The sequence below is a fragment of the Apodemus sylvaticus genome, chromosome 17 (assembly GCF_947179515.1).
Source record: "Apodemus sylvaticus chromosome 17, mApoSyl1.1, whole genome shotgun sequence".
Classification (NCBI taxonomy): Eukaryota; Metazoa; Chordata; class Mammalia; order Rodentia; family Muridae; genus Apodemus; species Apodemus sylvaticus.
The window spans coordinates 2,450,966-2,475,023 of record NC_067488.1 but is presented as its reverse complement, the minus strand read 5'-3'; the positions used below and the strand labels follow the sequence as shown (position 1 = coordinate 2,475,023).

Sequence of the window (24,058 nt, the reverse complement as noted above, 5' to 3'; positions counted from 1 at the left end):
TCGCGTGTGAACTACAATTCCCATCGGGTCCTGCGAATTCGCCCCGGGCCGTCTCTAAACCAAACCCCTTTTACCGAGGGCTGTCTGATCAGTTGCATAAAGAGTGGGTGTAGTTACCATCGTTTCTTCTTCTGGAGGGTCTTCTGGAGAGAAGGATTAGCATGTCGTCCATAATCAGAAAGGTGATCAGCACCACAAAAGCCCCGGCAGCCATTGGTGCCTACAGGTAACGTTTATAATGTTTCTTCCCGTAGTGCTCAAGGACCAGGTGGGTACCGGGTAGCGTGTTTGGAGCGCAGTCCTGCCTCTGCAGGTCTGAGCGAAAGAGAGTCTCAGAACCACCCCCTTAGAACGCTCTAAGAAACTGAGTTCAGAAAGAGTACAGCGTGTCCAAATCCCTCAGGGAGTGGAGGACCCCTAGTGTGACCAGAAGCTTGCACTCCGGGGATCTTGCCCTCTTCTGGAGCTGCCCCGGCCCGAGGGCGAGCTTGCTAGAAGCTTTCTCTGGTTAGAAGTGGTATCATCTCACCTACCCTTGCCTTTCGTCTTAGTGGCTTCTAGTTTTGGTTTTCGTAACAACTTTATTAAAATTGAATAAATGACCCACAGAATTCACATTCCATTAGTGGGTTCAATTCTGTGGCTTTTACTCTGCCCAAAAGTTGTGTAGCCATCCTGAAATAAGGTTTATGCAATTATTCCACAAGACCTCTTCTCCCAGCTCCTTACAACCAACCATCTATTTACTCTCCATCACTATAGGGTCCGTTAAAGACTTTTGCTATAAAAAGTATAATACTGTTTGGTCCTCTGTGACAGGCTTCTTTTACTAGCATGAAGTTCAGTCTAACCCCTTCTTAATTTACAAGCTATGTTTGTCTCACTTGGACAACAATACTCGGCAAATGCCTGTGTGTCTATCCAAGTCCCTTGTTTCTACAACGTGTAGGAATGCTATAATGTTTATGAATAGTTTATCCATGCCTATTTACCACTAATATCAAATGCAAGTGACACCAAGGGTGATCTTCTGAGATTACCCTATATACGACAGCTAATCATACATGTACTGGACAAAAAAGAGAGAGAGGGGGGAGAGAGGGAAAGAGAGAGAGAGAAAAGAAAACAAAAATACCATTTGGCATTTATCTCACTTACCAGAGATAAATGTGCTTTTAAATAGGAATGGTACTTTATTCCCCTTCCTTCTGTGGATGCTGTGAAGAACAGGGGCTCGCTTTGTAGCTCAGACTAACCTAGAACCTGCCGTTCTCCTGTTAGCGCATTCTTAGTCCTGGCATGAGGATCAACACACCTAACTTAAAACCTTATTTCTCAAAATACCTCAGCTTCAAAAATCACTGGATTGTATCTTATATAACTTTCTCCCCTCTAATTTCTAAGTCTTCACTAAAATGTATCTAGAGCCAATTCCTTTTGAAAAGGTAATTTCTGACATAGTTTCTCTTTGCTGTCAATCAAGATTGAAGATTTTCTTCACCTGCAGCATTAGTAGTATAGAAGATGTGAGGTGCATGCCAAGTATTTAACTGATGCAAAAAATGTGTAAGAAGTAATCCAACATAGTTATACACAGGCCTTCGCACGTGGCACTGTGACAGCTACCTTCAGGTTGTCTCTCCAGTTCACAAAAGGACAAGCTCAAGGTCAGCCTTTTCAAGGAAATATAGTCTGCAAGGGGCATCTTGGCTTGAACTCAAACTCTAGTTCCCTTAATATCAAGAGAAATAACAGTCCCATGTGGCAAAGCAGTAATTATTATAATAGGATTGGAAAGGGAACTTAATGGGACAAAAAAAAAACAAATGAAAAGGAGGAAAACTGATTCTCATTTGGAGCAGAAAAAGAAAACAAGTTTTGGAGAAGCTCTCTGTAAAAGGTATTCTGGTTAAACTTTAAATGTTGGGGTTTTTTTTGTTTTTCCATTTTTGATCGTGTCATGAAGTTTGACGCATTAAAGTTAATTATTTACAGACTGACATCCTTACTAGAGGAAATAGCTTAAGTGAGGACACAGAGGTAAAAGAATACAGAATGTAGAAATTTGGGGGAGATAATTTTTCAATTGAACTTTTTTTTCTCCCAAACTGTATACCTGGTGTTTTATAACATTTTATTTGAAATGACTTACTTTCACTCAAATGAATTTTAAAAGAAAATGTTATTGAAATACTCTAAATTGAAAACAATACAATAGAAAGTAACTAATTTTTTTTGTTTTTTGTTTTGTTTTGTTTTTTGGATTTTTGTTTGTTTGTTTGTTTGTTTTTTCCGAGACAGGGTTTCTCTGTGTAGCCCTGGATGTCCTGGAACTCACTCTGTAGACCAGGCTGGCCTCAAACTCAGAAATCCGCCTGCCTCTGCCTCCCAGAGTGTTGGGATTACAGGCGTGCGCTACCACCGCCCGGCAAGTAACTATTTTTTTAAAGCTCAAATATAAAGTATTAGTAAGTTCCAAAATTCTATGTACATATTGCAGTTGGCTCAGAACCTTGAGTCTGCCCTCTTCCTTCAAGTGTTCTTGGCTGGGGCTGGAGAGATAACTCAGTTAAGAGCATTTTCTGTTCTTCAGGGAGCCAAGTTTGGTTCCCAGCACCCACGTCAGTCCGTTCACCACCATCTGTTAACTCCAGAGGCTCCTCTGGCCGCCATGGTAGGTACACAGGTGGTGTACATATACGCGTCCACATAAATAATCAAAATAATGTCAATGTCTTTCTGGCAGAGGATGGATATAGCTCAGTAGAAGACCATGCTGAACACGTATGAGGCCCTGGGTGGGCACTGCCCTGCCCTGCTACAACTCCACCCTTCAGATGTGAGAGCTGACATATACTAAATTGAATAATTTGCCAAGGTCACTCCACTAAGTAGTTTAATACAGTTTGAAAGTGTAATGGACTCCAAGGCTCAGTCTGAATCATTTCATTTGTTTACCCCAGCTTAGAAGAATTGAAAGAAAACTAAAGAATGAAGATATGATTCCTGTCTGTGGGTGACTTTCTGAGGAAAAAAAAAAACATTCAAAATTGGCATTAAGAGTTGCACATTGCCAGGCAGTAGTGGTGCACGCCTTTAATCCCAGCACTTGGGAGGCAGAGGCAGGTGGATTTCTGAGTTCGAGGACAGCCTGATCTCCAGAGTGAGTTCCAGAACAACCAGGGCTACAGAGAAACCCTGTCTCGAACCCCCCCCCTCAAAAAAAAAGAGTTGGACGTTGTCAGGAGAGGAGAGTTGGACTTTGGATTTAAATTCTCAGTTGGCTTCTTTTTAATGGTGTGACCTTACGAAGAGACTTTGTCTCCTAGTTTGCCCCTTTATCTTCTAAATGAACATAAATAGTAACACTAGTTCTTAACCTTAAATAAGGAAGGGATCAGTCCAACAAATCCCCTTTTTTTTTTAATGATTTTTACTGGATATTTTCTTTATTTACATTTCAAATGTTATCCCTGAAACCTTTTTGTTTTTGTTTTTTTGTTTTTTGTTTTTTCGAGACAGGGTTTCTCTGTATAATCCTGATAGAAATTTGATAGAAATTCTGATAGAAATTTGAGGCAGAGTGAAAACAGGAGATATTATGTAATTAAAATTTAGTGCCAGGCCAGGCAGTGGTGGCACACACCTGTAATCCCAGCACTCTGGGAGGCAGAGGCAGATGGATTTCTGAGTTCGAGGCCAGCCAGGTCTACTGAGTGAGTTCCAGGACAGCCAGGGCTATACAGAGAAACCCTGTCTCGGGGAAAAAAATCAATTCCAAAAAACCAAAAAAAAAAAAAAAAAAAAAAAAAAAAAAAAAAAAAATTCTTAGTGCCAAGCAACATGGCAGGCGTGCTTTTAATCCCAGCACTCAGGCACTCAGGACGCAGAGGCAGGCGATATCTGTGAATTGAAGCCAGCCAGGTCTACAGAGTGAGTTCTGGGACAGCAAGGGCTGTTACACAGAAAAACTGTATCTTAAAAAACAAACCAAAAAAAGTAGTAACTTTTTGTTGTTGTTGTTCCTTGGCCTAATCCTGCTTTTTCTGGCTATCAGTGATAGTTGCAGGAGAATAATTTCTTTACTTCAGAACACTAGACATTTATAGCAAAAGAGGCAGTGTCCCAAAGCCTGGTAACCAAAGTGTGTCTTCCAGCAGATAACTATTGAGCTTGTTAATGTGTGCGCACATCTCAGAGCCGTTAGTTAACACTGTTAACAGCCCCTTGTACAATCAGTCCCTCGTCCTGTTGAGAGCGTCCCTGCGTGGAGACCAGAGTCTCATCCCTACCAAGCACCTGCATGAACAGTATGTGGTGGCCCTCCTGTGATAACAGTATATGAGAGGCAGAAACTCCCCAAAGCAAGCTGACTAGATAGACTAGTCAAATCGACATGTTCTGGGTTCATGTGAGAGACCCTGCCTCAATATCATATATAAGGCTGAGAGTGACTGAAGGCACCTTCTGGCCTCCATAGGTACATGTGCTTTGGGAACTATTTCCCAAAATTAAAGTCTTTAGTGTATAAGTTTTATGATGAGTACACTTTTTGCAATTCTAGCTTCTCTGGAGAGAATTCTAATGTGCTGGGCCTTTCAGTCCTCAGCCTTGGAATGACCGAGTGTTCCTACTGATCAGCTCAGCACAACTCAGCACATTTTAGGGTACTGAGGACAGACCCGGAGGGATTGCAACCCCAGTGCTATTGAGTGGCCTTTTGTTTTATTAGCACTGCCGTAATGTGGCACAGATCATGACTTGAAACTTAACTAGAATGTTTCTGAAGGTTTTACCACCCCTGATTTGGGGCTTGGTTTGCTTTCACTTGGGTGTTTTCTCTGTGTGGTTTTTGTTTATTTATTTGTTTTTTCAGGCAATCTCACTGTGGTCCCAGACAGCCCAGAATTCACTACACATCCCAGGCTGGCACCACACCCAAGAGCCTCCTGAGTACTGGGGTTTTAGGTTTGCACCATCATCCCCAGTGTATTTCTGGACAGGAAGTAGAATAAAAAGGCTTTTAAAGTTCTGGAGCCTGCATGGGTATAATGGTTCTGCAGGTAAAAGCATCAGTGTCCCAAAACCCAATGTCCTGAGTTTGGTACCTTCATGGTAGAAGGAGAGACCTGACTCCTGCAATTTGTCCTTTGACCTCCACATGTCCACTATAGAGAGCAAGAGCACACACACACACACACACACAAGCTGAAGAAATGACTCAGCTGTTCAGAATACTTCTGCCCTTGCATGGGACCCAAGTGTGGTTCCCTGAACCCACATTAGGTGGTTCACAGCCATCTGTAACTCCACGCCTGGGAACTCTGAGGCCTTCTTATGGCCTCAGGGCACCCACACACAAAATGTAACACATGAAAACTCATGAAATGTAACTCATGAAAACACACATACTTAAACACACGTAAATAAAAATAAAGCCTATTTGTAAGGTGTATTTATTATTTTATGTACATGAAGGTTTTACTTGCATGCATATATGTATACTCTATATCTGAAGAGGTAAGAAGGGGGTACCAGACCCCCTAGGCCTGGACTTACGTGTAATTGTGAGCCACATATGTGTAATTGTGAGTCACATACATGTAATTGTGAGCCACCCGTGTTGATCACTAGGATTGAACCTTAGTCCTCTGCAAGAGCAGGAAGTGCTAACAACTGAACCAACTCTCCAGCCCCAAAATAATTAAAAAGAAAACATTACAAAATAATTTCTGGCACCTATAAGGAGTAGGAGTAGTATTCTTAGGCCCAGGAAGTATCAAGTAGTCAATTGTTTTTTTGTAACTAAACCTGTTTAAATCCTTGTGAGTTTAAATTTTTAAATGCAATTAGTCTCAGCTCCAGTAACTACTTTTGATATTCTAAAAATAAATGGATTTCTTTTTACTATCATAAAGTTTTTTATTACTGATAATGCATTCGAGCTTAAACTTTCAGATGTTGTGAGAATGGAGGATATTTTGTAATGGGCCTAGTGCAGGTGGGGGGTGTTAATAGTTAATAGTTAGCCAATAGTTCTGTTCAACTGAGGAAAGCTCACACATTAACAAGCTCAATAGTTATCTGTTTAAAGCCCGAGAACTCTGTGCTTTCGGAGAGGTCAGCACCAGCCTCCAGCACGTCCTGTGTAAGGGTTGGGCATGCACCAGGTTAGGATGACAAGGGGCCTGGAAGGAGGGCTCCTCTGGAGCCAGGGGAATTGGACTGCTGACTGATTCTTTGCTGGCTCCATCTCCTAAACCTGCAAAATCACCAGTGTGGGAAGTAGGAAAGGTTTCATCCAAGGAAGAGGGCTCTCTGTGAGATGCTGGCAGACAGAGGGTCCAGGGTTTCCATACACGACACCTTTAGCCCAGTGGATAGTAGAGAGGTAGAGAGTGCCCCCTTTAGGCCATCCCGCACGGAAAGCTGACCATTCTTCTTTCCTGAAAATAAAAAAGTCAGTATCTCCCCACCCAAACAATTAGACTCAAATTCCCCGCCAGTCCTGAAGTGTGATTGGACCCAGTCGAGTGCAGCTGGTAGTCTGCCCCCATGGTAGTTCTCAAGAAAAAGGAACAATTAAAACACAAACAAACATTTAAACAAGCCTACAGGGGTTCAGAAAAGAAACCAAAAAGAAGGTCATAGCAGCCTATCCCAAAAAAATGGGCTCTGCCAATCAGAAAGGTCCTGCCAGTCTCCACCAAAGCCTGTGTCGGGCTGGTGTTTTCTGACTCCAACTAAAAGGAGTTCAGAGATAGCATCCTATCCCTAGAGCAGGCTCCACAGGCTAGGAAGACCTGTTAGCTTCCACCAAGACCTGGGTCAGAGTGGAGCTGTCTCCAACTGAAGGGAACTAGGGAGAGTCCTCTGAGCCCCACCCCACCCAGGAGGGAGTTACAGGCCCATCTGCCCTACCTCCTTTGGCCTCCAGGTTTTGCAAACAAAAGAAAATAAATCACCCCACACTGGGCAAGACAAAAAGCTACTCAGAACGTGACTAAGACAACACAAACACAGCCCTAACTCACTGATTGGAGTCAAGGGGACCCCAGCATTCTCGGCCAATACACCAAATGTAAGGGTCCAAAAATCGCTGAAGGAAGACCCCAGATTCAAATAGTATGCAAGACAAAGAGCATTTGTTCTGCAGAACATGCATGCAAAGGTTACCATTGTTTTCGAATTGCCTTCAAGCCCCTTTCATAACAGAACTGCTTAATTGCTTTTGAGATAACAACAGACTTTTAAAACTTAGGGCACATTCGAAGAGGTTACAGAAACCATCAACCAGGTCATAGAGAAGACATACACCTCGGGGTGAAAATAAGATAAGATATTGATTGGTTTCTCTATGAAACTTCAAGGATGTCTTAGTCAGTCTTAAACTTTCCGTGCCATGCAGGCTCGGGACAGGTGATGAATGTTAAGCCAGACAGTTGCTCCTAATGTCTGTGCAATCTCGGAGTGATCCTTTTACCCCGTGATCACACACTCTGAGAGGACTGAGAACAAAGAGCAAGACAAGTCTCCCTCCTCATTTCTCCCCAAACTTCAACTTAGAGCCATGCAGAGAATCACCTAGGCCCTACACAGCTACAGAAATGTGCTAACCCTACCCTCAAACGTTTACAGTCTATTCTGGAGGTAGAATCAGAGTAGGACTTGCCACAACATTCCTTAAACCAATCATACTGGTGTACACCGTTAGTCCCAGCACTCAGGAGGCTGAGGCAGGACGGCTCTGGAAGTTCAAGGGCAGGCTGGTGTACAGGATGAGCTCCTGGACAGCCAGGGCTACACAGTGAGACCCTGTCTCAAGAAAACAAAAAGAAAGTTCGGTAAAGCCCCAGGTGGTGGTGTGTGATTGCAGTGCTAACACTCAGGAAGCAGAGGCAGGGGAGCCGAGGTTCAGAACCATCTGTAGCTACAGAATGAGGACTGCACTGCCTGAGATACTGTCTTTAAAAAGGGAAAGGAATATAGAAACTTCTTTTACAACTGTCTTATTTTTCTAGGTGTTGTGGTGGCACATAGTTGTAAAATCTAGCACTCAGGAAGCAGAAGCAAGAGGCTCACTGTAAATTTAAGCTAGCCTAAACTACACAACAAGTTTCAGGCCAGCCAGGACTACATGATGAAGCCTTGTCTCAAAAGTACACCCCAACCCCCCAAAAATACTATTTTGAGCCAGGTGGTGGTAGCTCATGCCTTTAATCCCCACCACTAATGAGGCAGAGACAGGAGAATCTCTGTGAATTCCAGGACAGCCAGATCTAGAGAAACCCAGTCTCAAAAAAAAAAAAAAAAAGTCCCTTGGGATCTACTGGAGAGAGGCAGAGAGGTGGAATGCAGCTTTCTGTCTCTATTAAAAGAATTAATGAGAAATGGAAGTTCACAGTAAGCACTGTGTAGAATGATGTGCTCTCAGAACTGAACCTATAGGTATGCCACAAGCAGAGACGAAGCTGATTCTTCCACTGAGCAGCTTTTTGTAAGAGCTCCTATCAGTTTTTGTTTCATTGAAATGTAAGTGATGCTGAGCACTTGGGAGGCAGAGGCAGGCAGGTTTCTGAGTTTGAGGCCAGCCTGGTCTACAGAGTGAGTTCCAGGACAGCCAGGGCTACACAGAGAAACCCTGTCTCGAAAAAAACAAATCCAAAAAAACCAAAAAAGAAAGAAAGAAAGAAAGAAAGAAAGAAAGAAAGAAAGAAAGAAAGAAAGAAAGAAAGAAAGAAAGAAAGAAAGAAAGAAAAGAAATGTAACTGACTTATTAAAATCACTCATTTTAAGAGTAAAGTTCTATGAGTTTTCATCAATGTATAGAGTCATGTTTATACAAACACAATCTTTTGGGTGTTTTTGTTTTGTTTGAAGACAGGGTTTTTCTCTATGTAGCTTTGGCTATCCTGTAACTTGCTATGTAGACCAGGCTAGCCTTGAACTCACTGAGATCACCTGCCTCTGTCTCCCAAGAGCTGGGATTAAAGGTTTTTGCCACCATTTACATCTCTGGCTCTCAGACAGTCCTCAGTTTTATTGGCGTTCAGTCCTCACCCTGGCCCCAGGCACCTTCCTCTCTACTCCTATTTTGTCTTCGATGGAATTGACAGTCTAGGTGGAGTCGTCTGTTGGACCTAGCCCTAGCCGAGGTTCATTTTGTTTGTTGGAATGTAGTTTCCAAACATTCATGTGAAGCTTTGGGGTGTTTTAATTCTCATTTACATATTTGCCTAAGGGATGGAATAATACTGGGTGTTTTAGGGTTTTATTGCTGTGAAGAGACACCATGGCCAAGGAAACTTTTTTTTTTTTTTGAAAAGCATGCTCTTTGTATTGAAAAAGGAAGTAAAAAACATTTTATGATAAAATTGAAGATTTACATGGAAAATATTTCTGATAAAATAGAAGAGATTATAGAAAAACATTAAATTTGGCAATTTTCTTTTTTTGAAAAGCATGTTCTTTTATTGAAAAAGGAAGTAAAAACATTTTATGATAAAATTGAAGATTTACATGGAAAATATTTCTCATAAAATTGTAGAGAAATGTAGAAAAACATGTTAAAATTGAAGATTATCGTGGGAAATTTTATACAGACATAATAATGGTAGGCATAAAAGTATTACTAAGTTGATTTTTTGGGGGGGGGTTGGGTTTTTTTTGTTTGTTTGTTTTTTGTTTTGTTTTCTTTTGGTTTGGTTTGGTTTGGTTTTTCGAGACAGGGTTTCTCTGTATAGTCCTGGCTGTCCTGGAATTCACTCTGTAGACCGGACTGGCCTCAAACTCAGAAATCCGCCTGCTTCTGCCTCCCAAATGCTAGGATTAAAGGTGTGCATCACCACTGCCTGGCTACTAGGTTGATTAAAAGTGGAATTATAAACATTTTCTGATAAAGTTGAAGATTTACATAGAAAATATTTCTGATAAAATTGAAGAAATATATAGAAAAACATGTTAAAATTGAAGATTATCATGGAAAATTATACAAATAAAATGGTAGGCATAAAAATAATTCTAAGTTGATTGAAAGAGGAATTACTAACGATGTCTTGCCAGTAAACAAAATTTTAATTTATTAAATGTCAGATTTATCAGGGTTTTTTTTTTATTTTACAACTTTTACTTTTTGTATCTTATTAGATTGCTATTTGAGCATTGACTTTCATGTTATATGTGTGTGTTATCATATATATAGATATAGATATAGATGTATGTATTGGCTTTTGTTTATTGCAGCCAGGCTGTGCTAGTGGACAGAACCATTTACATCTCTGGACAGGTGGGCATGGATCCTTCCAGTGGACAGCTTGTGCCAGGAGGAATAGTAGAAGAAGCTAAACAAGTAAGTCATCCTCCACATGAGAGGTTCCTGCTTCCACTGCATTGTAATATTGAACAGTGTAGACAGTCTATGACCCTGAGTATTGATCAATGTGTTTTCAGCTACTCACTACTCGATTTAAGACTTTAAAAAAAAAATCTTTTTAGATGTATTTATTTAATGTGTACAAATATTTTTACCTGCATGCATGTATGTTTAGCACATGTGTGCCTGTTGGATTCCCTGGAACTGGGGTTACAAGTGGTCATAAACCACCACACGGGTGCTGGGAATTCAAATGTCCTCAGCAAGAACAACGGGTACTCAACCAGGGGTCCTCACTGCAGCCCCTTTAAGATGGCTTAACAACAGAGAAAACCGGAGCTGGAGAGATGGCTCAGCGGTTAAGAGCACTGACTGCTCTTCCAAAGGTCCTGAGTTCAAATCCCAGCAACCACATGGATGGCTCACAGCCATCAGTAATGAGATTTGATGTCCTCTGCTGGTGTGTCTGAAAATAGCTACAGTGTACTTACATATAATAAACAACAGAGAAAACCACCTCCTTATCACCTCTGTTATCAAAATCAAAAGCTGATGTGTCCGGATGGATTGCAAAGTTTATTTTCAGGGCCATTGACCTCCCTCCTCTGCCCAAAGTATGTATATATGTAATTCATTACTGATGATTTGATTATTTGAGGCTTTATTTTGATTGGTGTTAGGGGTTTTAAATTTTGAGACAGGGTCTCATGTAGCCTACGCGGCGGCTTTGAACTCACTGTTCAGTCGTAGGTGACCTTGGGCTCCCCGTCCTCTCGCCTTAACCTCCCGAGTACAACACCATATCCATCCCAGTGTTCCTACAGCGCCACATCCAAGTACAGTGCCACATCCGTCCCAGCATTCCTAAAAACCAAAAACCTTTCACTAAAACCGAGAGAAATTTAGTCCTTTAACGGAAAGCCGGTCCATAACTGATTTGTGTGAAAACATCAGGTAAGGTGATCACACAGCCTCATCTTTGACCTCTCTTGACTTGATCCACAGGCCCTTAAAAACCTGGGTGAGATTCTGAAGGCTGCAGGCTGTGATTTCACTAACGGTGAGCAACTGGGTCTTTCTTCCCTGCACATTGGTGGGTTCTGTGGAGTGTTTGTGTTGTTTGCAGAACTTAGGGTCCAACTCAGGGCCTCGTGCATGCCAGACAGGTGTTCCCCCCGCTGAGCCACAGCCCTGACACTGTTAATGTGTTTTTGGTATGTTCTTGGTCTTTGTGGAGGACATATAATATCCAGTAATCTGGGTATCCGTGTCTTTTTTGCTAAAGGTTGTGGGGTTGTTTGCTTTTATTATGTATACAGTATCCTGCCTGCACATATTCCTGCACACCAGAAGAGGGCACCAAATCTCATTATAGATGTTTGTGAGTCACCATGTGGTTGCTGGGAATTGAATTCAGAACCTATAAAAGAGCAGCCAGGTGCTCTTAACCACTAAGCCGTCTCCAGCCCTAAGGGTTGTATTTTTAATGATCTAAAAACAACACCATTTCCTTTCTTTAGTCTTGGTTTCATCAAGATATTCATAAAAATCATACTCTAGGATTTTGTTTTTTGTTTTGCTTTGTTTGTTTTGGTTTGTTTGTTTGTTTGTTTGTTTTGAGACAGGGTTTCTCTGAGTAGCCTTAGATGTCCTAGAACTCACTCTATAGACCAGGCTGACCTCTAACTCATAGAGATCTACCTGCTTCTGCCTCCTGAGTGCTGAAATTAAAGACATGTACCACTGCCCAGATATACACTGTTTTTCTAAGTCCTGTTTTGAGTTTGATGAAATAGCTAAAACTAATGAAGAAAAAATTTATGTATATATAACTGTCTTCTAGTGGTGAAAACAACTGTTTTACTGGCTGACATAAATGACTTTGGCACTGTCAATGAGATCTACAAAACATGTAAGTGATTTAACTTTATTCCCACTTAATTTTAAAGGGAAATAAATCTGCTGATATAAATGTAGCATTGTCAAGTAAACATGACAGAGATGTTAAAATGATATTTTGTCCCAATACAATCCATTATCTGGTTGGAAACATAGTCGTAGTGTGCCCTCATGAAAAATATCTCTATTTCTATCACAGTTTTTAAAACTATAATATGCATGAGTCCTACATATTTATTTTTCTAAAACTTAACTTTATTATTTGTTTCTTTGGCTTTTTTAGCCTCCCCTAAATCTTTTTAGACACACATACTTAGTACTATTGCTATGATATGGTACCTGCCCTCTTGTGGCTCTCTCAGAATCACAGGGAACTTACTCAACATTTCCATACTAGTTTTTAGTGTAAAGTGAGGACAGATTCTGCCACCTTAGGGGGATGTTGGAATGATTACATTAACTGTCCTGTACAGCACTTAGAACAGATGCTGGCAGGGATAAGCGCTGAGCTAACGCTCCAGTTGCTGCCATTGCTGAAGAAGGGAAAGTGAGTCCCTGTCTCCTGGTGGGATGAAATGAAGGTGTAATATGGAAAACACTTCGATGTTATTCTCTGCAGAAAAAAAATGACCAAAGAAGGGTAAAGTTCACAGGAAAGTCCTTGCTGAGGATACGGAGCCATTCCCAGTTTTGACAACTGGTTCATAGGAATCATTTTAAAGACCAAACCCATGCTCGGCATTATAAGACAAAGGTGCCAGATTGTGTGTTTCATTGTTTATAAAATACTTAGAAAACTACTAAAGGTCATATAATCGTGTGGCAGAATATCTTGTCAGACAACCTAAACGCAGGCTTTTCTGTCGTTTGTATGTGGGAACGGACCAGGCCTTGAGGCATTTCCCAGATTCTTGCTTCTCTTGCTGAGTAAGAGCCCATGTCTGGAGATTAACCTAATACTGTTCTACATTCAGATTTCCAGGGTAGCCTTCCTGCCAGGGCTGCTTACCAAGTCGCTGCTTTACCCAAAGTAAGTACCTGGTATGATGCGGTGCACACACGGTATGTGAGACCTGTTGCTTTGAATGGAAACTTAAAATTAATATAGTTCCTGTTTCTCAGAAATAGAGAGTCTAGAAGTCAATACCTGATCTGGAAAAAGCTAAGAAATCATACAAAGCAGCACTTGGGTATGACAGGATCTGTCGGACACAATCTGAGGACTTACATTATAAGAAAATCCTTAAGAGCACTCGTGTTATGATGTTACTGAGGGAAGGGAATTTGTTCTGGGGTTTTAGTTCCTTGGAGGAGTGTGGATTGCTGGGTCCCACTGTGTGTCCCCCTGAAGTCTGACTTCATGCCAGAGTCTGCCTTTCAGTAAGGACTTGTAAAAATGGAGTACAGTATAGAATTACATGGAGACTTCTAGATAGCCTTTGTCCTCACTGAAGGAAGCTCTACATACCAGCAAGGTGTGAAACTAACGCTCTTGCTAGTTCCTACTGTGTTTAGAGTATTGGCCAGAGAATTTGGATGGTATCACCACTTATCTTAATAAAAACAAATTCACCTGGCGCTCATATCGTGAAGAATCTAGACCATTCACTGGAAAGAATCCTGGTTCTGGTGTTCCCTCACTGGGGCCTCTTTTCCTATGCCTTCTGCCCACACTGTACACCTGCAGGGTGTAACTGTACCACCTAGGAGTGTCATTTGCTCTTGCTTTAGTTTGTTGTTCTGGGAAGGGTCATTGTCAAACTGAAGGTATTGAGTATATTAGAACGAACTTACACTTGGAACCAGAGGACATGGGTTTGATTATCCACTGCTTGTCTTTGTGATGTGGGACCACTTTTCCAGCCTTTGTGAGGTCAGTGCCTTGTTTTACGACCAGGACTGCTGTGAGAATCAAGTGAGCTAATGTATGAATGGTAGCCTGACGTAATGAATTAATTCTCTCTCATCCTTGCTTTCTGTGAAGAGATTCATGGTAAAAATACTTGTTCCCATTAGTTGCATGCATTATTGAACCTTGATGTGCACTAAAGGATAAAACAGAGAGAGTGACTTTGTTTTCCTTACAGGGAAGCCGAATTGAAATCGAAGCGATCGCTGTCCAGGGGCCTTTCACCACAGCATGACTATAAGTAGCCGTGCTGATGCTGACTCCAGAGTTTTTAGAATGTCTTTCACACTTAAATTTTTACAAATGACGCTGGCAAACATGACCAGAGTGGTTGAAGTTATCGTGGAAATGACCTCATATGTGGAGATTTGACGTTAATTGGAGATTATTCACTACAGTGACTGATGCTCTAATTTCACTTACGTTGCTGGGTGTGAGAGAAGAGGCACACAGACACTGAGGTGGGAGCAGAAGGAAAGATGGGCTGTTGTTTATGACAAGTAGCAAAGGGCACACCTACTTAAATCATATTAATTTGCTCATGTGAAATACTTAGTTCTCATGTTAGATATAAGAAATTAAATTAAAATACTCAAACTTGAATAGTACCAGGAGAAAAAAAGTGGACCAAAATCTTACACAGATAATATTGCTTTAATGGAAATAAAAAATAGATGTGTAACTTTCTCTTGGTTTTTAAGTTTGTTCTCTTACTTTTTTTTTAACAGTTTAATTATACATTAAAACTACTACCTAGTAATGAGTGAGTAGAAATTCTGAAGTTTGGGGCTGGAGAGATGGCTCAGAGGTTAAGAGCACTGACTGCTCTTCCAGAGGTCCTGAGTTCAATTCCCAGGAACCATATCGTGACTCACAACCATCTGTAATGGGGTTTTATGCCCTCTTCTGGCATGTATGTATACATGCAGATAGATCACTTATATACATAAATAAAATCTTAAGAAAAATGTCCAACTATTTCAAGTTTATTTCTGGCTTTCAAGTTTTTTCAGTTGTAATTAGATTGCATATTATCATATGTTTATGCTGGAAAACCTTATTTTTTGTGTATGTGTACTTTTTTGTTTGTTTGTTTGTTTTTCGAGATAGGGTTTCTCTATTTAGCCCTGGCTGTTCTGGAACTCACTCTGTAGACCAGGCTGGCCTCTAACTCAGAAATCTGCCTGCCTCTGCTTCCCAAGTACTGGGATTAAAGTTACTCGCCACCACCGCCCGGCTTGAGTAATTTTCCTACATGTCTGTACACATGTGTGCAGTACCTGCTAAGGCCATAAGAGAGCATCAGATCATCCTTGACTGGAGATAGAAGGTTAGAGCCACTATGTAGCTGCTAGGAATTGAACCCAAGCCCTCTGGAAAACCTGTCAGCATTTTTATCTGCTATACCATCTCTCTGTCTCCACTTTAAGGTCTTTGGTTGGTTAGATTTTGAGATATGGATGCTGTGGTGGTTTGAATATTCTTGGCCCAAGGGGTGGCACTATTAGGAAGTTTGGCCTTATTGGAGGAAATGTTTCAGTGTGGGTGTGGGTTTTAAGACCCTCCTATCTGCCTGGAAGGCAGTCTTCTCCTGTTTGCCTTCAGAACTCTCAGCTCCTCCAGCACCACGCCAGCCTGCCTGGGCACTGCCATGCTTCCCGCCAGGATGATAAAAGACTGAACCTCCGAACCTGTAAGCCAGCCCCATTTAAATGTTGTCCTTATAGGAGTTCCCTTGGGCCTGGTGTCTGTCCACAGCCGTGAAACCCTAACTGAGACAGAGACCTTGCTGTGTTGTCTAACCTGGGCTTCCTCCCAGGCTCAAGCAGTCCTCTTGCCTTAACCACTGGGATAACCAGGCTACTGGTGTGCTGAGCCTTAAGCCCTTCAACGTTTTTTGACAACGGCATGAATAATTTCTCATGGTAGAGTAAACCCTAGCATAGAATAACATAAATTAGAAAGGAACTTTCTGGGTCACATTCCTGTCCACTTACCTCCCCGAGAGTGAGTATGCCAAGTGCTTTCCATGAGACCGCAAATGGCCTTTGACACACTCCATTATCTGCTTTGTGTTGCCAATTTACATAAAAGAACAGTCACCATATACATTCTACTACAGCTTGCTTCCATATACAGGTATAGATTTTAAAACTGTAGTCAATTTGTAAAACTACATTTTAAAAACTTTTAAAGTTTTAAAACTACAGTAGACTATTATTTTGTGTAGATTTTAGGTGACTGACTGCTTGTACAAACCAGTGTTTTCAAAAGTAGTGTTTTACCTCAGTGCTACTGTGGTATTTATTGGGTGATTTTTTGCAGAAGATAATGGACAGATGTCTGTTTACCCCAGATAGGACACCAACAACACGCCAAAGAACTGATCAATCCCACCCTGGTCTCCCTCAGTGAACCTGTGAGTGTGGGGGGTCACACTCTGTGAGTATGTGGGGTGACCTCTGTGAGTGTGTGGGGTGACCTCTGTGTGGGGTGACCTCTATGAGTGTGTGGGATGACCTCTGCGAGTGTGTGGGGGTGACCTCTGTGAGTGTGTGGGGTGACCTCTGTGAGTGTGTGAGGTGACCTCTGTGAGTGTGTGAGGTGACCTCTGTGAGTGTGTAGGGTGACCTCTGTGAGTGTGTGAGGTGACCTCTGTGAGTGTGTGAGGTGACCTCTGTGAGTGTGTGGGGTGACCTCTGTGAGTGTATTGGAGTGACTTCTAGGAGTATGAATAACCAAAGATCCTACCCTGCTGTGTGCAGTGAACCATACAAAGCTAACCTCTGGGGCTCTGTCCACACCTGCAGGCAGCTTAGCTGGGCAGAGAGCGACTCCCCTGCCTCCCAATCTTACTGCTCATATAACCATGGGCTTGTGAAGACTCAAGAGCTTCCTAAGAGCTCTGAGTCTCTTTTATGCTCTGTCCAGCAAGGCGCTGGGGCATCAAGGGAGTAAAGAACAGGTAGGGGACACACAGGACACACAGAAAGCTGGGATTGACTGGTTTGGACTGGAAAAAGCCTAGCACTCTGGAAGTTGAGTGTGTTTATTACACACGTACATACCTACACACACACAATACAATTGAACAAAGAGCTGGTATTGCTGCGATCGCTAAACGAAGAGGTGAGGTTATTGCGTACATATAAGCAAGGAGGCAGGGTTTATGGTGTCAGTGCATCAGGAGGCGGGTTTGCCTAACCTCAGTAGCAGGCCTTCAGTATGGCTGACAGCTATGTCGGACATTTTTTGCACACACTGTTGTTAGGTCTCAAATGCAGGATAAACTGCTGAGGTGCTTATTTAAATAGACACACCAGTACCAGATGAATGAGTAAAGAAAAGGGAGAGCATGACCGCTCCTAGGTATGGTGGAGGCTCTCGCCCCGTGTGAGGGGAGCAGGTAGAGAGGAGACCAGAAGAGGAAAGAGTACATGGAAAGGGAGCCCCGTAACCAGAATGGCTGCACTGCATCGGGACAGGCCCCTGGGGAAGGGCAGCCCAGCCTCTGGGCTGGGGCAGCTTAGGGCAGAGCAGGATCCCGGGAATGGATGGGAACTGAGGACTGCAGGGAGGACCTCACAGCGAGGTCCACTTTGATGTGTAAATAGGTAGCTCCGTAGTTTGTCCTGGACTTGAGATCTAACAACTGCTCAGACATGGTCTTCCAAGGAAGGCTTTGCTGTCCTTCTGAACCTGAATCTATGGGGCCTTTGATACAGGGGCCGGGAATGGAAAGTGATGGTTGGAATTAGATGGCCCCATAGGCTCATATATTTGAGTGCTCAGCCGTGAGGGAGTGGCATTACTTGGGAGGGATTAGGACGTGTGGCCTTGTTGGAGAAAGGAGTGAGCTTTGAGGTTTCAAAAGCCTCAACAGGCCCAGTGCTCTTCCTACTTCTTGCATGTCTGGATTAGAACCCTCAGTTCCTCCTGCAGCCCCATGTCTGCCTGCCACCATGATGACGCACTAGACCTCAGAACCTGTAAGCCAGCCCCGATTAAATGGTTTCCTTTGTAAGAGCCGCCTTGGTCACAGTGTCTCCTCACAGATAGAGAATACTGACTAAAACAGTATCTTTATGGATTTTACAAAGAGGTTTTTTTATTTTATGTATGTGAGTACACTGTCACTGTCTTCATACACATATTCAGAGGGCATCAGATCTCATTACAGATGGCTGTGAGCCACCATGTGGTTGCTGGGAATTGAACTCAGGACCTCGGGAAGAGCAGTCAGTGCTCTTAACCACTGAGCCGTCTCTCCAGCCCTACAGAGAATTTTGATGAAGCCATGTCTGATCTATACTCTGCTGACTTTGCTCCTCAAGGAAATTTACATATGCTTTGTTGTGCGTGTGGATTGAGTTAACGATCACCAGGGTTAACGATCACCAGTAGCTTTCACCAAATTGTGCTGTGTGTAGATATGCCTAAAATAAGTGACTTGGGATCAGACTCCAATTGAGCCACACTGCCTTCTTGCCTTCCATGGATGTGAAGGCCACGGAGGCACCCTCTCAACTCCCTACATTCAAGTCATGACTTCCAAACCCAACCCTGGATGAAAGAACTGGAAATACAATGAGACGTGGCACCCTTGGGAACTGAGCTGTTGGTGACGGGCATAGCTGAGTCAGGACTTCATATCTTCCCTCCAGACAGACAGATAAGCACTGCATTCTGTTAAATGTAAAAAAGAATGGCAGTGTCGGCCTCTCACACGTGGTTACAGTAAACCAGGCACATGCCCAGAATGAGCACTCTCAGGAGTGGAGGCAGGAAATAGAAGTTCGAGGATCAGTGGCTACATAAGTAAGGCCCGGAACACCAACCTACGCTACATGAGACCCTGTCTTAAACAAATAAATAAAAGACAAACATACTAACGATACCTGAAAACAAGTCACCCATGTTTCTTTACTATTATCATATTCTTTTTTATTTTATTTTTGAAACAGGGTTTTGCGGTGTAGCCCTGGTTGGCCTGGAACTCACTTTGTAGACCAGACTGGCTCCAACACAGAGAGACTCACCTACCCCAACCTTCCATATGCTGGTATTAAAGGCAGCACCTCCATGCCCAGCCGATTGCCATATTTTTTACCTCAGAGTAAATAGAATCTGCTCTTCTTCTGAAGGGAATAATAGATCAAAAGAAATTTGTGACTGTGTACCACAGTTCAAACAAATACACCAGAGTAAGTTTTCAAATACTTTATTAGTTGTAATAACACATATTTGTTTAATCAAAGTTATAAATGTTGAGCCAATGGTACAAAATAATTGTATAAAAGCTTTTGGCCATAATTCTCCTGCAGCCAGTTACTCATAAGGAGCTGCTATGGTTACACGGTTGTGAGGAACGGTTGCCACGCACAGGTATTCATAGCGTGCCCTGTGGAGAAACACCAGGATGAGCCAGATCCTAAAGAGACAGCCTCCTAACTAACGCCATCTGATAGGCAAGAGCAACCCTTCAGTCTTCTTAATTATTTTTTAAAAAGAATTCCAGGCTGAAGATATAGCTCATGGTAGAGCACTTGCCTTGCAAGTATAAGGCCCTGGGCTCAACTCCTAGTACCACAAGGAGGGAACAGAAATAATAACTTCAGATATTCCATTTCTGGTCACTGTTCAAGCGCCCTAAGTCATCCCTCTCTGTCAGCCAAGTACAGATTCCCTTAGGCACAGTTGCCTCCTCTCTAACACTAATTGATAGCTACTGCTGTTGCAAGTGTTCTTACAGCCTTGTTTAACCGTTCTCTCCAGCGGACTCTAGTGAAGAGACTCCAGAAGAGCTGTGCTCAGTCAGAAGACTCGAGATTCCAATAAGAATTGTGTTTTGACTAGCTTCTTATAACAAGTTTTGAAAACAAAAGGAAAATATTCCCTCATATACATACATGTTAAAAGCAATGATTTTTAATTGATTATATCATGAGTAACATTTCTCTTCTAAAGTTTATACTTTAACTTTCTACAATGAACATGTTCATTTGTTACTAAGGAAAAATGTTTTAATAAAGTTTTCTCTACAATTATTGACTAAATAATCCACATGTGTCTAGAGAGTTCCTAGGTAGAAAGCTATGTTTACACCCCCTCACCTCAAATGATTACCACCTCTGATATTCAGGAAACTTAAAACAAATCCATAAAATAATTACTAATTAAACCAACTCCTTGTTCATCTTCCTGATGAGCTACTGGGGTGAGCTGATGGTTGAAAAGGTCTCCCCTAGGCCTGAGATGCTACTGAGAGTTAGAACCCGACTGTCTTTATAGAAACCATATGCTTGAAGTCTCTACAGGGTAGACCTGACCACAGTCATTTGACCATGCCATCCAACATTTTCTGATCCTTTAAATGTGGAGAAAGTACTTCCCTTTAAAAGCACCACGTAATTCAAGGCCAAGTTTGTAATAAAACATGTTAACAGTGGATGGGTGTCTTGATTGCTTCAAAAGCTATGAACTACACTTACCATATAAAAGTCAAGTGGAAACGAATACCACGGGTGTGTGTTGTGGTTGATCACAGAGGTCAGCCACACAAGCTGTCCTCCCACTTTTGGCCAACAGTTTTAAGGTCTGGCCTGGTATTTGCCAGATTTGAGGCTGGCAAAAAAATTGATTGCCTACTGCAGAAAATATTTATTCACTATTTCCTTCCAAGTTAGATACAGACCATAATAAAGGTATCTTAAGGTTTATTTTCACTCGTATGAGTGGTTTTGCCTGCCGTATGAGTGGTATTTGCATCACATGTATGCCTGGTGCCTATGAGGGCAATGGATCCCTCGGAACCAGGATTGCAGACAGCTGTGAGCAGCTGTGGTGTGGTTACTGGGTACCAAGCTCAGGACTTCTGCAAGAGCAGCAAGTGTTCTTAACTGCTGAGCCATCTCTGCAGTCCCTGCAGCTGTATAACTAGGACATAAACTGGGCTACAAAATGGCCATACATGTTTTTAATCTAAAAGAACAAACAAGTTTCAGGCTAAAGAGATGGATCAGTGGTTCAGGACTCTTAATACTTTTGCAGAAGACCAGAGTTCAATTCCAAGAACTCATGTCAGGTGCTTCACAACCTCTCTTAACTCCATCTTCAGGGGCTCCAGTGCCCTCTTCTGGCCTCTGTGGGCACCTGTATCCATGTGTGTAGAAACACACACACACACACACATACACACACACACACATATGCGCATGCGCATGCACTCAGAGACATAATTTAAAAATAAGACCTTGCTGGCTGGTGGTGACGCAGTGGATTTTTGTGTGTTCTTGTGTTTTAGGCCAGTCTGGTCTACATAGTGAGTTCCAGGACTACCAGGCTACACTGATAAACCCTGTCTCAACATAAATAAGTAAATCCTTAAATTTTTTAAAGTTTTCTAATATCTTAGTAGCCACATTAAAGGTAAAAGTATAGAAAGCACAAAAAAATGTATACAAATTTCTAAAGGTAGGAAAGTAATTGGATGGGTAATAGAAAGTAGAGCATTACTAGGCAGTCTGTAAAACTTTTATATTAGAGCTGTAGTATATGCTTTGAGAGAATGTTCTTTCAAGAATGGCTGTTGTATAAACCTGCTATGGTTTTACACAGCTGTGACCTCAGCGCTCAGGAACTGGGGGGAGCAGGACTGGGAGCTCAGGGTCATCCTGCAGGAGACCCTGTCTCAAAACAAAATTTTAAGGAAGAATGGAGGTTTGATCTGGGAATGGTAGAAGAAACCTATAATTCCAGCATTCAGGAGGCAGAGGTAGGTGGCTATCTGTGAGTTCAAAGGCCAGCCTGGACTACACAGTAAGTTCAAGGTTAGCCAAGACTACACAGTGAGACCCTGTCACATAGACACAAAAAGATAGGCCACCCAATGAAGAATGGACTTTTGTGCCTGTGCCTATCAATTAAATCTGCCCATCTGAGTACTTGCTATAAAGGAATATTCAACTGTTAAAATAATCTCTGATAGCTGGATCTGGAGGAACATACATACTCTTAGTCTTAGCACTGGAGATCTGAGTCCAGGAAGCCAGAATTACATGTGAGACCCTGTCTCAAAAAATAAATAAAAAACGAATGATCGCAATAATTTTACACTAAGTCCTTACATTTAACTTTTTAGTTTTTAATTGTCAACCATTAAGTACAATAAGTTGTGGTGATTATATATGTATGTATGTATATTCTGGAATGGGTATGTCAAAAATATCACCACACACACCTGCTCTGACATTTTATATTTATTGAATCTCTTAATCAGGAAAAACTAAACAAATGTAACTTGAAATGTATGTTGTATAAAGTCTCTACTGAGTTTCTGACCTAAAAATCTTGTTTGGGGAACTACTCTGAACATTGAGCTTGAGTAATTTTGACAAAAAAAAATGGATTTTCCCATTTATGAGATAGAACTGGGGTTAGTGTCACACAAATTTATATTTCCAATATATTGTTTCTTGATACTCATACATTGATTCAATAGATATATAGAGGATCTGTAACAGTCTATTGAGGGACCCAAATACGTGAATTCAAGGTCACATAGAACAGCTGCTCTTAATGAGAGCGGTCTAGCCTCTACTTTGTTTGTTTATTTGCTTGCTTGCTTGTTTGTTTTTTGGATTTGGTTTTTTCTGAGACAGGGTTTCTCTATAGCCCTGGATGTCCTGGAACTCACTCTGTAGACCAGGCTGGCCTCAACCTCAGTAATCCGCCTGCCTCTGCCTCCCAGAGTGCTGGGATTACAGGCGTGCGCCGCCGCCCGGCTTAGCCTCTACTTTGTAACAGGATGATGTCATCTGTTAGGAATTGCTCTTATTTATCTGGGTGTGTTGCAGAGGCATGAAATAACTCTGACGTCAGAACACTGATAATACACTCCTCTCCACAGTGACACTTCGTCTCAGCTCACCTTAGGAGGTTTTATCTTAATGTAGACACTAAAGCAAAAGATGCTAGGTCATCTAAATGGTTACCTTAAAATTATGTATTCCCAAAATAGTACATTTTTCCATAAACCTACCTTGATATTCATAGACACAAAGCACTTAATGAAGAACAAATTAACTGCCATATTGTAACTCACACACAATCATCAGCAGAATTCCTCGCCTGCTTTGGAAGAATTCTGAAAAAAGGACTTTCTGTGGTACATAAATGTTTTTAAAATCTTGACTTCTGAGCTCTTTTTCACATCTGAAACCTAATGCTAATTTGCAGTCACTTAAAAGAAAGGCGGCTCAGGAAGATTACGTACAAACAATGACGAAGCTAAGCGCAAGCGCGGGGGTTGATTTTCTTGGAGTTTGTTTTGTCTTACCTTTTTTTCTCTTCATGTGTGTGTGTGTGTGTGCTGTGCATGATTTGTGGAAGTAGATAGATTTCAGGAGAGGAAGTAATTAGAATACAGGCTCCCTGAGGTTCCTTTCGGTCTAATTTCTATTTCAGGACAGAAATATTAGGTATAGTTCATCCTGTGTTCTAGGGGAATTTAATCTTGTTCCATCTCTATTGTAACTGCATAACTCTTACCATGGGTTCCTTAAAGTCTGCTAGTTCCTCTCTCCAACACCTACATTTAAAGATTTATACTTTCCTTTAGGTCTCATTTTATCCTGAGGCTCCATGGCCACACAGATGAAAACTGCCTTCACTCTCTTAAGAGATCTTATAGTTTTGATTGGCTCTGGCTATTGTCACTTTAATTCATAATTATCCTAAGTGCAAGAAACCTGGCTTAGCGGTTTTATGGCGTAAACAATAAAAAACAGCATTGTTCTCTTGGTTCCTACAGTTGTTCTAAAGCTATACTCCTTGCATAAACCACAAGGCCACAGAAAGTGATGCCCACCCTCGCAGCC

The 24,058-nt window shown here is 41.9% G+C and overlaps 1 protein-coding gene across 1 annotated transcript; it reads left to right on the top strand.

Moving 5' to 3' along the window:
• The first annotated feature begins 24 nt into the window (after positions 1 to 24).
• Positions 25 to 14,867, top strand: Rida (reactive intermediate imine deaminase A homolog). The gene is made up of 6 exons (XM_052161081.1): positions 25 to 226; positions 10,243 to 10,348; positions 11,378 to 11,432; positions 12,216 to 12,284; positions 13,246 to 13,301; positions 14,359 to 14,867. The coding sequence occupies exons 1-6, from the start codon at positions 162 to 164 to the stop codon at positions 14,413 to 14,415; spliced, it is 408 nt and encodes a 135-aa protein (XP_052017041.1). The 5' UTR covers positions 25 to 161; the 3' UTR covers positions 14,416 to 14,867.
• The last annotated feature ends 9,191 nt before the right edge of the window (positions 14,868 to 24,058 follow it).